Below are 18,427 nucleotides of genomic sequence, written 5' to 3'. Positions count from 1 at the left end.
TCATAGTGTGAGAGTTTACTGCAAAACGAGAGTATGAGAGTTGTTTGCTGAATTAAGAGAAAATGTCTTTCATTTATTGAGAGAAAAAGTGAACTGTCTGAAGTCTGTAGACGTGAACATACTGTCACATGGAATGGATGTTAATATGGTTGAAATTCTGCAGTAAAGTGATGATATTTCAGATCACTATCTAGTCTTGTGTGAACTCTGTATAGTTAAACCTGTAAACTCTGCACCTTATTACAAGTAATCTTCCTGACTTCCAATACAACACAAAAACTTGATATAACAGAAACTATGTTGCTAACATTCCCCAAGAGTACAGCAGTAATGATTTCATGAATTACTTTACTTCTAAGATTGATACTATCACAGATAAAATTGTAACTATGCAGCCGTCAGCTACAGTTTCACATCAGTTGGTGAGCTATAGATCCCCTGAGGAAAAATTACACTCATTCTCTATTATAGGTGTAAATGACTGATTGGTGGTTCTGTCACTTTAAATTAGTTCTGTACATATTACGTGCCTCACGCATTGGAGGGCGGGGCAACGCAGGTGGTCAGCGCAGCAGAGAGCGGCAACGGTCGATGTTCTTCGAAATTTGCCCAGATAAAAATTGTTTCTAGTAAATGAGGCTTTGGTTCCAGTTAATTTCAACTTAGTACCCTTTGGTAAAGCGGAGCGAGGTGTAAAGTTGATTTAGTTGTTGCATTTGTAATTGTTTCAAGTTAATACAAGCTCTGCTTATTTAGTGGTTGTTTCCTACCGTTTTATTATTTGAATTGTTAATTTTTCACCTGTTTCTTTGTAATTGTAACCTTTATTTACTATATTATTCTGTATCTGAGTTGTATTTATTTGTCTTTGATTTTCTTTGTGTAGTTTCACGGTGCTACATAACTAAGCTTGAATGGCGCTCTTCACGGGCGAAATAAAGAAAGAAAACTTGAAGCACCCGTCAGAAACTCTCCGTCTCTCTTGTTTGTGAGTACCAAGGGGCAGCTACAGTGAAACTCAAAGCTTAAAGGAAGCGCGCATCTAGTACAACGCGCCGTCGTCGTCTTCATGGAACGCATAACGCTACAGCGCGGCCATTTCCACGTGGGCAAGCCGCGGGGTCGTGACGTCATCGGAAAGCTTAAAGAGCAAGGTCGGAAGGTGGCGGTATAACAGTTCCTTTAGATGCAGCGTGAGACTTTGAGCGACAGGAGAGTTAAAGAAGATTACACTGCGTAAGCGGCGTCCATTCACCCTGAACTTTGTAAGTTGCAGTGCTCAAAAAGAAAAAAGAATATTTCATGGACATCAAACATTTAAATAACAAAGGGCTCGAAGTTAAAAGAAAAAATTAATGCTGTGCAACACGTCATTTATTTCATACTTTAAAAATTGAAATACATTATTTCGAGTATAATTAGAGCATTGCTTAAAGGAACTTGATTCTGTCGAGCATTTAAAGTTACAGTGAGTGTGAGTGTTAACGTTAACAACACTTTGTGAAAATTTTAATTTTCTGGTGAATTCTTTAGAAAGTTTGTCTTTGAATGTTGTATACTGTTATTTGCATTTGCACTGATCCTGCTTGCTAATATTCTTTGAGGCTTACATATTAGAGGTCTGGTGAGAGTGGTATCATTCACCCCCGAAGTTTCCCCCGAGTCCTAAAAGCAGAGGAGACCATGGAAGAAGATACTGTTGTGCATACAGTCGAACGAGTAGGTGAGAGGTCACTCCCAGCAGAAGTAAGCAACCCACCTGTGCAGCAGGTCAGATCAAGCTCACGTGAGAGAAGCTTCACAGAAAAGGGTCTGGAGATGCGTGAACAGGAAGCCAAGAAACAGGAGAAGGCTTTCTTTAAGTCTTATAAAGGCTGGAAGGGGTCTGCAAAAGAGACTAGATCAAGACTGAAAATGTTCTGTTCACGTGAGACTCTCGAAAGATTGCAGCAAGACATTCAAAGCCAACATGATTCAGTTTATCGGCACTATGAACCAATATTACGTAACCATGCTACTTCTCCAGACATTGTCAATCGTATGGACACTTGTGCTGCACTGACTGCTGAAATCAGGGATCTTTTGAGTAAACGGCTGGAAACGGTAGAAGAGGGTTATAATGAAGAGCTTGTGAAAGAAAGAGTGAGACAAGTGCTAAATAAAGATGAGTACGGATCCATCTTTGGACACACAAAAACAAACACAGTAATTTCAGAGTCATCGCAGGGAACAGGTAGTCAATCAAAGTCCTCCAAGATCTCAAGTAAACGAGCTGATGCAGAGGCAGAACTTGCAGCGAAACAAGAGCAAGCTAAAGCTATGCAAGAAATCCATGACCAACAAACGAAACTAAATAAAATGGAGAGTGATTGGAAGCTTTGTGAAGCTAAGATGCTTGCAGAAATAAAGCAACAGGAGATTGAAATGCAGCTAAAGCTAGAAGAGGAGAGGAAACAGTTACATCAGTTGCAAGTAAACAAAGAAGTAAAGATAGCAGCAGCTCGTGTTAAAGCGTATAATGATCTTGAAGGCACTATTCAGTGCGTTGATGAAGAAATAGACTTTAGCACTCACCTTGACTTTACAAGAACAGTGCCTACATTTCAACTAAACCCAGAAGCCGAATTGTTCTTGCCACAACACGCTTCCTGTGAGGAGCATAAAGCCCAGTCTCCTCAGCATAATGCTACTCTAGCTCAAGCAATAGCAGACTCATTAAGCACACATCGACTGCCCGTTCCTGAACCCACAATCTTCGCTGGCGATCCTTTGAAATTCATAGATTGGAAAATGTCCTTTATGGCCCTTATTGATCGAAAGCCCATTCCACCTAGTGAGAAGATGTTCTATCTTAAAAATTACCTCGTTGGAGAAGCTCGCAAGGCAGTGGAGGGATATTTCTACAGAAATTCAGAGGATGCGTACCAAGGCGCGTGGAAAGTCCTGCAAGATAGGTATGGGAATTCATTCATACTGCAAAAGGCTTTTCGAGACAAACTGATGAGGTGGCCCAAAATTGGGGTAAACGATCCTACTGCCCTACGAGACTTCACTGACTTCCTACGAGGATGTGTCGAGGCGACTCCTCACGTTAAAGGACTAGCCATCCTAAATGATTGTGAGGAAAACCACAAGTTACTAAAGAAACTTCCTGAGTGGATAGTGTCTTATAGTGGATAGGGTGTCTCAGAAAGGGTCATATCGTTAAAGACTGTAAAAGACGACATAAATGTGGAACATGTAGCCGAAATCACCCTACCTGCTTGCATGAAGAAAGAAATAAAGTACCTCCGAAAGACTTAAGGAAAACTTCTGTAGAGGTTCAAGCAAGTCAGGAACTGCACAAAGTCATGACCCATGCACTTACACAAAGTTCTTCTGCTACGTCCAGTATCGTGCCAGTCTTCATTTCTACAGTGGAAGAACCACAAAGAGAAGTACTTACCTATGCTCTGCTGGACACCCAAAGCGACTCAACGTTCATTCTGGATGATCTTCTTGATGACTTAAATGTAAGCACTCAACCGGTGAAACTTAGACTTAGCACTATGACATCCGTTGATACTATCACTGGCAGTAAAAGGGTTTGTGGTCTGCAAGTTCGAGGACTTCAAGCAAGTAACTCTATTCAACTACGGCAAGCATATACTAGAGACTTCATTCCTGTTGACAAATCCTATATTCCAACCAAGACAACGGCATTGCAGTGGCCTCACCTCAAACATCTGGCTAACCAATTGCCACCAGTTCAGAATTGCGAGGTTGGACTGTTGATAGGATTTGACTGCCCATCAGCTCTAGCTCCCCTTGAAGTCATTATAGGTGGTACAAATGAACCCTTTGCTCAAAAAACCAAGCTTGGCTGGAGTATTATTGGTCTCTCTAATCCACACCTAGACAGACAGGGAAGTCAGAGTTTCGTCCATAGAGTGGCAGTTAGAGAAATACCTGCTCCATCACCCATCGATGTCTTGAGGATTCTAGAGTCCGATTTCAATGAGAGAGGCTATGAGAATAAAAGTGTATCTCAGGAGGATGTTCGTTTCATACAGCATCTTAGTGCCAATATCAAACAGAAGGAAAATGGACATTATGAACTTCCTCTCCCTTTCAAATGTAGCGGCCAACCCTCACTACCAAATAACAAGAGGTTAGCAGCTTCCCGCTTACAGCATCTCAAGAAAAGACTCAAGTCTAACAAGCAATATTTTGATCACTACAAAGCCTTCATGGAGGAGAGCATTAACAAAGGCGATGCTGAACCAGCCCCAGTGATATCCGAAGGAGAGACTGTATGGTACATTCCACACCATGGGGTATACCACCCTCAAAACCCAGATAAGCTGAGGGTTGTGTTCGATTGTTCAGCTAAATTTAGCGGTATATCTCTAAGCGATGCTCTTCTGACCGGACCTGACTTAATCAACTCATTAGTGGGAGTACTCTGCCGATTCAGAAAGGAACAGGTTGCATTCACTTGTGACATAGAAAAGATGTTTCACCAGTTCTTTGTCCCTCCAGATGAACGCAATTATCTAAGGTTTCTATGGTGGGAGGGTGGAGACTTGGAGAAAGAGCCTCAAGACTATCGCATGGCAGTCCACCTCTTGGCGCGCCACGTCATCTCCAGGGTGTGCTAATTTCGGTCTGAAGTACCTGGCGCAGCAGTACAAAGCCAATCACCCATTGGCAGCAAAGTTCGTTGAAAGGAACTTCTATGTAGACGATGGGTTAACTAGTGTTCATTCAGTTGATGAAGCCAAAGAACTGATTGCTGATGCTCAAGCGCTGTGTAGGCGTGAGGCTTACGGCTTCATAAATTCAACTCAAATGAGGATGAAGCTCTCAGCAGCATAGATGCATCAGAAAGGGTTATTGCATCCAAGCCCCTCGACTTAAATTTGGAAGCAACACAGACAGGTCACATACTTGGCATTCAGTGGTCAACAAAGGATGACACTTTCAACTTTAACATCAGCTTCAAAGATCTGCCATCAACCCGCCGTGGTATCTTGTCTGTTATTGCATCCCTGTACGACCCACTTGGATTTGTTGCACCATTCATTCTACAGGGAAAGAGCATCCTGCAAGAACTGTGTCGAAGAGGTATAGGATGGGATGATCAGCCTCCAGATGAATTATGTTCACGGTGGGAGAATTGGAAAAATGGTCTTCAGAAGCTTAAGGAAGTCACCATACCAAGATGTTATCACCCAAATGCTTACGGTGAAATCATCAGAACGGAGCTGCACCACTTCTCCGACGCAAGTAATACGGGATATGGGTCTTGTTCTTATCTCCGGTTCAAAAATGCAGAGAATAAAGTGCATTGCAGTTTGGTGATGGCAAAGGCCAGAGTTGCACCTACAAAAATCACAAGCATACCTAGATTAGAGCTTGCGGCGGCTGTCTTGTCTGCAAAAATGAGTGTCGTGCTGAAAACAGAGCTTGATATGAAGATTGACCAAGAGTTCTTCTGGACAGATTCACAAGTCGTTCTGGCTTATATCAACAACGAAGCACGAAGATTTCATGTATTCGTTGCGAACCGTGTGCAGATGATAAGGGACATTACGGATCCAGCTCAGTGGTATTACGTAAATACCACAGAAAACCCAGCTGATTATGCCTCTAGAGGGTTACACACCTCTGACATCTCTTCGTCGATCTGGTTACCTGGACCCAAATTCCTGTGGAAGCAAGAAGTAAGTCCAACACCGTACACCGCCATTAACCTGCTGGTTGGTGATCCTGAAGTTAAATCAGTCCAAACGTTCTCAACAACAGTTGATGACAGTGTGGACATTCTCAGTCGTTTCAGTCGATTTTCCTCTTGGTCAAGGCTCCTAAAGGTTGTTGCAAGGATCAAAAGGCTAGGATCAAAACAAAAATTCCCCAGTGATCATGTGACTGTTGAGGAACGTCAAAGAGCTGCTGAAGTGGTGATCAAACTTGCTCAGCAGGAAGCCTTCTCCAAAGAAAAGGGAATGATTGAGAAGGGAAACATTCTTCCAAGTACTAGTGCTTTGTATCACCTAGATCCCATTTTGGACAAAGGTCTTCTTCGGGTAGGTGGAAGATTGAGGATGTCATCACTCAGTCAACAACTAAAACATCCTGTGATTCTCCCAAAGGATAGTTACATCTCCAAGCTAATTCTGTCACATTACCATGCCAAGGTTTGTCATCAGGGTCGGAATCAAACTCAAATGGAGCTTAGAATGAATGGGCTGTGGATCATTGGAGTCAGCAAGTTAGTTGCCAAGCTGATACACAAGTGTGTGCAGTGTCGAAAACTTAGACGACCTACAGAAGAACAACGCATGGCAGAACTTCCCAAAGAGCGTGTCGAAGTATCTGCACCCTTTACGTTCTGTGGCATGGACTGCTTTGGACCATTTGTCGTTAAGAAATCTCGCAAGGAGTACAAGAGGTATGGGTTAATATTCACCTGTTTCTCATCTCGCGCAGTTCATATTGAAATGATTGAAGATTTGACAACGGATGCTTTCATCAATGCTTTGAGGTGTTTTGTGAGCCTTAGAGGAGCAGTTCGCAAACTTCATTGTGATCACGGTACCAACTTTGTGGGAGCCAGAAATGAGTTTAAAGAGTCATTGAAACAAGTTGACACCAAAGCTCTGGAAGCTTTTCTTGCAGATAAACAATGCGAATTTGTCTTTAATGCTCCTTCGGCAAGCCACGCTGGAGGCATCTGGGAGCGTCAAATACGAACTGTGCGAAATGTACTCAATGCCACACTCGCTCTGTGCCCAGGCAGGCTTGACGATGCATCACTTAGAACGATGTTCTATGAAGCAACTGCAATAGTTAACAGTCGTCCACTAACGGTTGATGGGATTAATGATCCAAATTCACTCGAACCTCTAACCCCAAACCATTTGATACTGATGAAGTCTGATGTTGCACTTCCACCTCCAGGAAAATTTGTCAAAGACGACATGTACGCTACAAAACGTTGGCGCAGAGTCCAATACTTAGTTGAGCAGTTTTGGAGTCGCTGGAAGAAGGAGTATCTTCTTAACATTTCTACACGACAAAAGTGGCATACTCCTCGCAGAAATCTCAAAATAAATGATGTCGTAATCGTCAAAGAGGATATACTCCCAAGAAGTCAATGGCAGGTAGGCAGAGTGGTTGAAACTGTCAAGGAGAGTGATGGATTTGTAAGACGAGTGAAGGTACAAATAGGAGACCGAAAATTCTCAAATAAACACAGTCAACCCTCAAAGCCCACTATTATTGAAAGGCCCATCCAGAAATTGGTGGTGCTTCTTGAAGAAGAGTGACTGTTAATGACTTGAGTGATACCCTCACATCAGATCAAGTAATTATATCTCAAAATGTTCTAGTCATTACATACATTCATGAAACTTAAAGGTGGTGATACTATGGTTCAAAATCATGTTATGATTCATTTTCAGTTTGTTAATTCATCATATCATGATTGATGGGAGTGTAAATGACTGATTGGTGGTTCTGTCACTTTAAATTAGTTCTGTACATATTACGTGCCTCACGCATTGGAGGGGGGGGCAACGCAGGTGGTCAGCGCAGCAGAGAGCGGCAACGGTCGATGTTCTTCCGAAATTTGCCCAGATAAAAAATTGTTTCTAGTAAATGAGGCTTTGGTTCCAGTTAATTTCAACTTAGTACCCTTTGGTAAAGCGGAGCGAGGTATGTAAAGTTGATTTAGTTGTTGCATTTTGTAATTGTTTCAAGTTAATACAAGCTCTGCTTATTTAGTGGTTGTTTCCTACCGTTTTTATTATTTGAATTGTTATTTTTTCACCTGTTTCTTTGTAATTGTAACCTTTATTTACTATATTATTCTGTATACGAGTTGTATTTATTTGTCTTTGATTTTCTTTGTGTAGTTTCACGGTGCTACGCAACTAAGCTTGAATGGCGCTCTTCACGGGCGAAATAAAGAAAGAAAACTTGAAGCACCCGTCAGAAACTCTCCGTCTCTCTTGTTTGTGAGTACCAAGGGGCAGCTACAATAGGAGAGGAAGAGGAAAACTTGTTAAATCATCTAAACCAGCATGAGACCCTATTAGACCCTATTCCATCTAAACTATTAATAGATTTGCTTCACAAAGTCATAGATCCTATTTTGACCAATTCATCATTGTCATTAGGATATGTTCCCAAAACCTTCAAACTGGCTGTAGTTGAGCCTTTTATTAAGAAACCACATCTTGATCCCAAAGACTTAGTAAATTAAATCTCTAATCTCCCTTTTCTGTCAAAGATAACTAGAAAAGGTAGTATCCTCACAAATATATTAGCTGGAGGAGTGGAGTCCCGAGGTGGGGATGGTCAACAATGCACCATGGTGGAGCGGAGGGAGCTAGGAGCCATTATGGAGTTGACAGGTCGAAGGGCCGATGCAGAGTCCGGGACTCGAAGGCAGGAGGAAGAGTCAGGCGATCCTTCAGCCACGACGCTGATTGAGACTGACAGGCACGTGGCAAATCCAACACACAGATGGTGGCCTGAGGGTGAGCAGAGGGGCTGACAGGAGCCAGCAGTGGAGAAGACAGGAATGGATGGGAGGACGGGATTTTTTTTTTTAATCTCCTCTGGGCTTAACACTTGAGGGCACTCTTGAGGAGCAGGCAGTGGAGAGCATTCTTAAGGTACTGGAGGGTGCCCATGAGGTGCTGGCTCTAGAGGGCGCTCTTGAGGAACTGGCATATCAGGAGCCCCTTCTGGGCTGGATGGGCAGCGACAGGACCAGCGGGGATGAAGAAGAGCTGGACGGGACCAATGGAGATGAAGAAGGCAGGAAAGGGGCAGGATTTAACTCTAGTTCAGTTACCTAGTCAATTATATCCTTTTCATCATCTTGTCTGCTCACCCTCAGTCAGGAGCTCCATTCCGTGCTCTTGGAGTCTGTGGTGCTCTGTTGCCAGCTCTCGCACCTGATCTGATGTCAGAGGCAATCCTCAGCTCTATCGCTCATCGGTCGCAGCGGCTCCACTCCTTTGTCAGCGGTGGGCTCGAACATGTGCTCCACATAGTGAGGAGATGGTGAGCTGGGCACTGGGTCCGGAGTGGCACTCCACGAAGTCAGCGAATTCCCCCCCGAGGACCATCTTTGTACTTGGTGTTGGCTATAAGGAGGAACAGTCTCATATGGTCCTCGAGTCGAAGGAGGTGATCCATAGATTTTTTTTAAGTTATTATTAATTTTATGTATTTAATTTATTAGTTTATTGCATGGTTAAAAATGCTACTCATAGGCATATAAAACAGCTTTTTGAGAGCAAAAGTCACTTAGGCTTTAATATATATACAGAAATAATGTAGGCTATAATATGATCAATAAAGCAAAATGTTTATTTTCCAGGGTTTCCTTAATTGTTGGCGATTTTAATTTCCATGCTGATAATGATAATATAGCTAAAACCGTAAATTCTGCAACTTGTTACAAGTATGATAGAGCAAACCATAACACTGATTGACACGCAAGTCTTTTCCTCCCTCAGGAAGAAAAGTTCACAGCCACAGCAGCAAGCTCTTACTCAAGGGGGAGAAACCACAGCACCGATTCTTGAACTTCAGGAGAACATGCTGAATCTAGGAAAGGCAGGTGGAGAAACCCACCAACCCATCCCATATCCATATGTGATCCACATCGAGATCTGTGTGCGCTGCTCTCGATACACTACATGTATCCCCACATGTAATATAACATGAGAGGAGAATGACATGCAGCCTGAGATGCTGCCCGTTCTCGCCATAAGTTGTCTTCACTAGCTCATAAAGCATGATAAAAGACAGACAGCACCAAACAAGATGTGATATGGTTGTAGATCACATGCTTTCATGCTTCCTGGAACAATAATGTTGCCCGTCTATGATGTCTTGTCCTTCCATTGGATTGATTACACATGTGATTCAGAGCCTGGTCATGCTGAATGTGTCCCCATAAGCGTTTAGACGCAGCTCGAGTTCCTGAAGAGGATCCCTTTTTGCTATCTGTATATGAGAGGCAGTAACTGTCTAACAGTGAAGCATGGCAGCAGTGCTTACCTTCTTGTCCAGAGAGGGTGTAAATGCAATCAGGATCATGTGTGTATCCTCAGGATCGATGGAGCGCATGGCATTCAGCACAGAAAATGGCCCGGTCACATCCAGCAATGATGATGTCAGCTAAAAGTCAGGTTAAGACATTTAAGATATTTCTCCCTTTTGTTTTTTTACAGTAAATACACTGAAAATAAAATTCTACAGGATAACAGCAGAAATGATGATACTTGTATTTTAGCTGTACATTTGTTTGAATTATAATTTTTGTAGTTCAATATATTACTGCAGTAATTCCCATGGCTAGGGTTTGTTCCATGCCAATAGGGGTTTATCTTTACATATATTGTGTGAAGGTTGTTTTCTTGAAATTACTTGTAGCAGATCAATACAGGTTTAGCTAGGGGAGTTACAAAACGTACAGCAAACATTGACCCAAATTATTAGATGGCAGCCACAAGTTTGAGAGAAAAGATGAATGATACAAACCATGTGCATACATGTGCATGCTTCTGCTAGTACATAAATATGCTGCTGTATCAATGGGCATGCATAATATAATAAAATGGTGATAAGGTAAGTGTTAAGATACCTTTACAGTCTCTGAAGAAATGTTCTGGATTATCAACTTTTTCAACACTTTTTGACCTACAAGAATAAAAATTGTAAGTGAACAAGAAAGTAGAAACTAGAAATAACAACAACAGTTATGTAGATAGTCAAAAACACTTACCTACTGCCACCTGATTAAAGTGTATGGTGTTGTGTCCACTGTCAGAGATGAGCAGTAATGCTGGTCTGACCGCTGGGCAGCGTAACTCCAGATGGAGCATCTCATGTGGGCTGCACAACAATTTTGAGTTCAGTGAGCTCTTGACTGTGACATTACTCCAACATACTACAATAAGAATGTTTGCTATTTCCCATCTCAAATGCAGCGGCTCCGTAAGGTGTAGATGGTTCATTAGTCTTTGGAACATTTTTAATCCAATTGATTCATTACACAACATTGTGTCATGACAAAATTTGTTGACAACACTGATTTAATGAACAAACAGTCTCAAACCTTCAACCTGACATCTGCACCAGCATTGCAATCTCTTACTTTTAATGGTGCCTGCCTCAAAATTTGACAATAAATGTTATGATACTTTGTGTACTTTTTATTTTTATTCACATAGCTATAACTGAATAATACTGTAAAATAAATGTTTTACATATAACTGTCACGAATGTGGTCTATGAGCTTCCAAGAGGTGATTATCCACCACCACTCTCACACTACACAGATTGCATTCCCCAGGATTCATTGCACTGATTACACACACAGCTGTGATCCATAACACATTATTTAACACCCACTGCTCAGATCAAGCGACAACCTCCCAGTCTTCCTCCTGGAGCAAACAAGAAAAGTTACTAAAACTGCAATTTATTGACTGGCAACAAGAGGCTGGTTCCAATATGCCATTTTAAAGTGCCCAAAATTTACATATTTTTTTTTCAAATGTTTTTTTTTGTAAAAAAATATTTTTACAGCCTGGTAAAAAAACATGGATTTGGTCTATACAGCTAATTTGCCCTTCAAGACAACTGATGAGTTTTTAATAACTCATCCATGTAAATTATATTATGCCTTAAAGTTCTGCATAATTAAGGGTGTGGCAAATTGAGTGACAAGTGGATTAGCGCTCCTATCACCACTGTCGAGCTAAGTGGGCATGCTCCTACCTCAATTATACCAGAGTGAGGCATTGGTGACGCGATGCCAAGATGGTGATTTGTCAGCTTTAAATCGCTCTTTAGAAACCTATGGGTGATGTCACGGACACTACATCCATGTTTTTTCACAGTCTATGGCTCAATTCACTGAGTATTGTCTAGCATTTATTGCTCTCCAAGTGACACAGTGTAGAGCTTGTCCGTGTTTCTTCAGTTAAGTTCATAGTCTAGTCTAGTTCCTAGTCTAGTTCTGATCGACCCAGTTTGTTTATTGGACTGATCTTGGGTCTTGCCCACAATAACCTATTTAAACCTTGTTTGTTTCATGACCATACCTTTAAATAAAGCTTTTAAACACTAGGATCCAGCAGCTGTTCAAAAAAGCACAGGCCATTTAGTTTGTCATTAAACAAAGGACATGATCACTAAAAACTATATCCAAGAGTTTTTTGCCATCGCTCACTATTCAGATTTACCGGACATGAGGGTCCACGGTCATCACTCTTTCAGTTCTTGGACTATACTTTTTTTGTTTTTTCTGTTGACACTGTGGGTGTCGCGGAGGAAAAACACCGTGACTGAAATGGCAGACAGACCAGTTTGCACTCATAAAATGGTGACATAACGGAGCGATCATAACGACTGGACTCTCTTTGCCCCTACTTAGATTATTGCTATGTACTGGATTACGTCTCGTTGCCTCGCCCCCAGGATCACGTTCACTGCTGATCGACTCTGTCTGTTTATTGGATGGCTCTTGTGTCTTGCCCACAAAATACCTGTTTGCCACTGTTTGACCCTTGCTTGTTTCATGATCATGCCTTTAAATAAAGCTCATCTCTCTCATCTCGTCAGCTCCAAAAACAATAACATTTTGAACATAGGAACATAAAATGTCAGCTCTGCAACCACCTCAGGAGACAATCCTATACTCTGGTCAAGGTTCTTTAAGAAGGTCGACTTGGAAAGCCTATAGCACCATGATCTAAGAAAAGCATTGATCACCAAGAGATGCAGTCCAGTGAGAGTGTATGGGCAGTTTTACATAGGGGCACCGGGTGCTATATAACCTTCTTTTATTGATACTGTGAAGACGTATCTCAGCAAGTTTTTCATTTATGAAAGGTCACTTTTACACATTCATAGGTTTTGGTAAAAAATGTAATGATACACTTTTTACAGCACTACACCATAAAAAAAACTTTAGCAACTTTAAACTTTTAAACATCTGAAGAGGTTTTGAAGAAAAAAACATGTTTTACTTTTAAATATCTTCTTCTCACATCACCTGTATCTGGGCTCCTCTGATGTTTCCAGCACTATATCTGATGGAGAGCTGAAGCAGGATATGACATAGCGAACGTGACGCTCAGTAAAAGAGCGCAAAAGTGAAGCCTTCACAGCCAAATATTCAAAAGAGCTGTAATGAAACAATATAAGTATAATTATATTTTCAGCTGCTCCCAAATCTTATGGCAGTTTCATGAAACTGTTTGACCTCCGTACCCTGCCTGGATATCAGCGGGGCTTGTGTAATGGACGGGGCTGTCTACTGCAGGCATCACTTTGCTTTCATTATCTTGTACTGAAAGCAATGAGGTCTCCATATTACTCTGTAAAAGAATAAATATAGCAGGGAAGTGACTGTACAACATGCTGTTTATTGTGTAAGAAGTGAGGTGTAAAATGCTTGAGAAATTTCACTTGATTACTGTATTTACCTTTTTTTATATAAACTGACTATAACTTTTGCTTGACAAATTAAATCAATGATGAAAATGTATCTTTAAATTTATTTATAAATCTTAATAACTACAGGCGCATCTCAAAAATTAAAATGATCATTTCAGTAATTCAACTCAAACTGTGAAACTCGTCTATCAAATAAATTCAGTGCACACAGACTGAAGTAGTTTAATTCTTTGATTCTCACATTTAACAAAAACCCAGCAATTCACTATCTCCACAAAGATATTAAGTCTGTTTAATGCAAATGGACAAAAACCACACAAAATCATGTCAACGTGATAGTCAAGTTTAAAACATTAGTATTTGTAATCTTCTTATGCCAATTGTTTCACTTAAGAAGACACATTAACAGGGGTTGTATGACTTACTATCACATTCACTTTGTGTAGTTTTTGAAGTGTAATTTTTAGATGTCCCATACATATGTTAAACGGAGAGATAATTTACTTTAGATGATTTAGATCTTAGTTTGTGTTCATCTGATAAATGAAAGTCATTTAAGTGTTATTTCTACACTAGATAGATGAGTTTGAACTGAGCCATTGCAATTTGTTTTGTTTTCTCTCTTTAACCAAACTTCTGTATGTCTGTCGGAAAAAAAAAAAACGTACTTCTACTTTCTTACATTTTAAAGTTGTACTTAACTTTTACTCAGGTATGTTTTTGGCCAGATAATTGTACTTTTAATTGAGTACACTTTTACTTATTTTACTTTTTACCCCTCTGGAAGTGGCATGATTGTACTGGACATTGTGATGCTCCTTACTTTGGCATCAGGTTCTGTATTTTGGCAGCTGCTGGTTTCAGTATGAAGTTCCTCTCTCCGCCGAAGAGCTTCTGCGTTGATGGTGTCATCAGACAGTGTTGGGCTGAATGTAACCTGAACCAGACACTTCTGTGAAGGCACACAAATAGATGCTGGAATAAATCTGGAGTCTATTTTCATACCAAAAATCCATAAGCATCCATTCATGTTTATTTTTTCTAGGTTGGTTTCAAACATCTGATTTATAAACTTTTTTGGGTAAATTTAATAAATCAAATCAAATTAATATGATAAAATCATACACTACGCTGACAAATTAACAAAAGGAAAAACACAGGTGATCATTTAATGAAAGTCTAATGTAAATATTATAATATTTTGAGATTTTTTTACTTTAATGAACTTTTAAAATGTTTTATTTTCCATATATTGAATTTAGAATATATGAAATTTGTACTTTTAAAATAAGTTACAAAAATGATAACTTTTTTAAAATTATTATTATTTTTTAGATGCACCTGTATATAACAGAGCATTTGAAATGTTTCTTTGTGTCATGACCTGGCCCATGAACTTCCACTTACTCACCGCCAGATGTCACCTTCTCTCCACATTGACTCTCACACCACTAATATCTGTATTTCAATTTCTATCACCCATTGGACTGACGACACCCCCACCCACCCCTGATTCCACTCATTACATGTTCAACTGATTACACAGCTGCAGCCAATTGTATTATTGTATTACCTCATTTGTCTAACCCTCAGGATACTGTTCATTGCCGACCACCAACCATGCCCGTTTTGTATTATCCCCTTGCTTTGCCTTCAGTATACTAGTTTGCTATTGTCTGAACTTTGCCTGTTTTCGACCTTGTCTCAAAATAAAGCTCTGCAGATAGATATGTACGTTTCATTCCTGGCTCATTCGGTTACAAAATACTCAGCCACACGTTGGGTATTAACACTGCAAGAATATTATTTGCCCTTAAGCAAGGCCCCCAATCTCTGGCAAACTACATCAGAGAGTTTTTTGTCATAGCTCACTATTCAGATTTACCGGACATTATTCTATAGAATTTTTCTGTGATGGCAGTCATCAACCTCTCATATCTGAGCTTAGATGTGAAGGTCCTCATTCATCATTTGCTCAGTTTGTGGATTATGCTTTTGTGGAGGATGAACATGCTGTGTCTGACTGAAATGGGGTATGCACCTGTTTGCACTCACAAGATGGAGGCGAGTGGAGCCTGATGACAAAATGGCGGACACCACAGTGCCCTGTTATTTCACAGCTGCCAATCAGGGTCAAATCAAATCATCGCTGATCTCCATGAGTCATGTTAAGCCACAGTTTATCTTCATGAGCCAAGTTAAGTCACAACAGATCTTCAGGCACCAACTGAAGTTCATGAGCCAAATCAAGTTGATCACCATGAACCAAGTCAAGTCATCGCTAATTTTCACAAGTTAAATAAATTTTTCAGAAATCTTTACTGCTCCGGTCAAGTCGACAATGATCTGTACAAGTCAAGTCACTGTTGATTTTTTTTTACAAGCAAGGTCCTGTCATTGCTAATTGTCCAGAATTACATCACATCTCAGCAGATCTGCCAAGGTAACGTCAAATCATTGATGATCAGCCAGAATCCCTTCACGTCTATGCTGACTTTCTACAGTCTCTTCCAATCATCCAGAGACACGTAATGTCAGAGCCGTTTGTCCAGAGACATGTCATGTCAGAGCTGATTGTCCAGTGTCTTGTTGGAACTTGTTTGTTCACCTAAAGCCCTGTCACTTCCTGTCCGATGCATCCGGATATTCAAGGTCAGTCCTTAAATACCCCAGACTGGTTTCTAGTGTAGAGGATCCATCATTAATGTCAGTACGAGCAGCTGGTCTTCCCAAACTAGTACCAATCCTTCCAAATTCCTCTATTTCTGAACTGATTCCCCTGTGTCATGTACTTCCCATGACAGGGGGCACTTTATGTTGCATTTGGGCTTTTTACACCACCACAGAGACATCTGATCCAGCGTTTACCACAATAATGTCTCCCGAGGTGGAGGTTGATACTGCGGTACCTCTTGACACAGTGGTAGATACTACTGTATTCCCCTGAGGTGAGGGGGAATTTTCAGTTTCCCCAGAGGTGGTGGTGTATACTGCAGAACCTCCCAAGACGATGGCATTCACCTCAGCTCCCGATGCTGTGGTGCCCAGCAATACAATCACAATCTGTCCGTCAAGGTTGCTGTCAAGGAAGCCGCTACTGAACTCTCTTTAGAACCTCCAGAGGTAGTGGCACTTGCTTCAGAACCTCCAGAGGTGTCAGTGGTGTCCAATCATCAGCTCTCATTCTGCCTAAGTATCCTGCTCATTCTGCATGGCACTGCTGGGCTCCTGCTCCATCTGCTCCCCCCTGGTGGGTCCCTGCTCTGTCTGTGCCACTCTGGTGGGCTCCTTTCTGTTCGCTGCACCCTGTGAGAAGTTCCTGTTCCATTCTGGGTAAGCCTCAGTGCCGAGGTCTACAACATGAACCTGGCCCTCCGTCCTTCCCCCTGTTTCGCCTCTTGTCTACCATCCACCTGGATTGTTTTATGTCTGGAGCATCTGGAAGCCGCTCCTTGGGGAGGGGTTGTCATGGCCCATGAACTTGCACTCACTCACAACCGCATGTCCGCTTCTCTCTACGCTGACTCTCACACCACTGATATCCAGTTGAATTGCCATCACAATATCATTGTTTATTGTATTTTTAACCAAATGCATCCTTCATCAACATTAGAGGCATTAAATATCTTTATTATTCTTTCTCTTGATATAATTATTAAAACTTTTAATCGGTAAGGTGCTTATCTAATTTAGTGTTCAGTGAACTGGTTTATCAGTTAATAGTCTTTTTGAGTCCAATTATTAGGGGGTTTGTCTATATTTATATGACAATAAAAAAAACCACTGTATGAGAAATATTCCTGTAGCAAAATGTGATAAGTTCTGATCTCGTCTAACAGTATAATAGAAAAAAATTAAGTAGACTGTAAACCTTTCCAGGTAGAAGTCTTCCTGAAGTAGGTGTGATGGTGATGTCAGAGTTTTCTGGAACAGAGAAGTTGAAGAGCTGGGCTGCTGCACTAATATTTTCCACATACAGTACTGCAGTGGTCCGGTCTCCCACCGCCGTGCCTCCAAACTCAACCAAAGAATCAGAGAGTTTCAAGGAGGGCTGAATGGCAGTCGCACGACAAGACAACAGGAAGTCTCTAAATGATGAATAGAAAGCATAAGTTAAAAATTAAGCATAAAAAAGTTTTCAAAAGGCTACAGTCTGTAATTTTTATCCTGTTCAAAATGAACACAATAAGCGAGTACATCATACATTTTCCAAACCGTGGCTTATGCTGAATCACTACAGTACAACTATAATAAGTTTTTCAGGCTAGTACTGGTGGAACTGCTGTAAAGTAACCTGGTACCTGCGTGATTCGTCTTTATAAAAATAAACAGATAAAATCCGCAGGATGCATGCAGTTCTTGTTATTAACCACTAGAGCAAACCAAAAGTTACAGACTGCAGCTTTAAGTAAAATCAAGTAATCTGATATATCCATGTAGAACGCTGTCATAAACATAACCAATGAGAATACAAGAGACATTCTGCTGAATAGTATAACCAAACCACAACTATACCTAGCAACAGCTGATGGTGCCAAGAAAAAATAGATGTGATCAGGCAGATCAAACATCTTATGATGAAATAAAACATCTTAGGGCTATATAACTCAGTTCCTTTAAAAGGAAATTATAGACTGTGTCAGAATTTACACTACGATAATGCATGCAGGTGTGATTTGGCATCTGAAGCATGTGTGGAAACACACCAATGATCATTGGCAGGTAGTGGTCCTATGACATCACATGGAGTGCCTGCGTGTAAAAAGGGTGCCTTACATCACACATAATAAACTATATATTTCTGAAAGATATGCAAAAAACAACATTGGATTCTCTCCCTATCTAGCCATCATAGCTCTTAATAAAGAGGGATGTTCTGTCAGCCCTTCTACTCCATGGACCAATAGGGGAAAAGGCAGACTAAATGTCATACTCCAGTTTCCACTAACTAGAGGAC

At 40.9% G+C, this 18,427-nt stretch overlaps 1 protein-coding gene across 1 annotated transcript in view; it reads right to left on the bottom strand.

The window, feature by feature from the left end:
* The window catches only part of LOC122334166 (cilia- and flagella-associated protein 74-like), a gene marked incomplete at its 5' end in the record, with an annotated part of 78,322 nt that overhangs the window by 16,013 nt on the left and 43,882 nt on the right, over positions 1-18,427 (bottom strand). Inside the window, 7 exon segments of the mRNA XM_043232018.1 lie at positions 10,063-10,182; positions 10,649-10,704; positions 10,790-10,899; positions 13,067-13,198; positions 13,285-13,391; positions 14,294-14,422; positions 17,342-17,558. Coding sequence (XP_043087953.1) covers positions 10,063-10,182; positions 10,649-10,704; positions 10,790-10,899; positions 13,067-13,198; positions 13,285-13,391; positions 14,294-14,422; positions 17,342-17,558 — 871 coding nt within the window.

Source organism: Puntigrus tetrazona, unplaced genomic scaffold, assembly GCF_018831695.1.
Source record: "Puntigrus tetrazona isolate hp1 unplaced genomic scaffold, ASM1883169v1 S000000494, whole genome shotgun sequence".
Classification (NCBI taxonomy): domain Eukaryota; kingdom Metazoa; phylum Chordata; class Actinopteri; order Cypriniformes; family Cyprinidae; genus Puntigrus; species Puntigrus tetrazona.
Note: the sequence above shows the minus strand (reverse complement) of the source record. Positions and strands in the feature narration are given on the sequence as shown.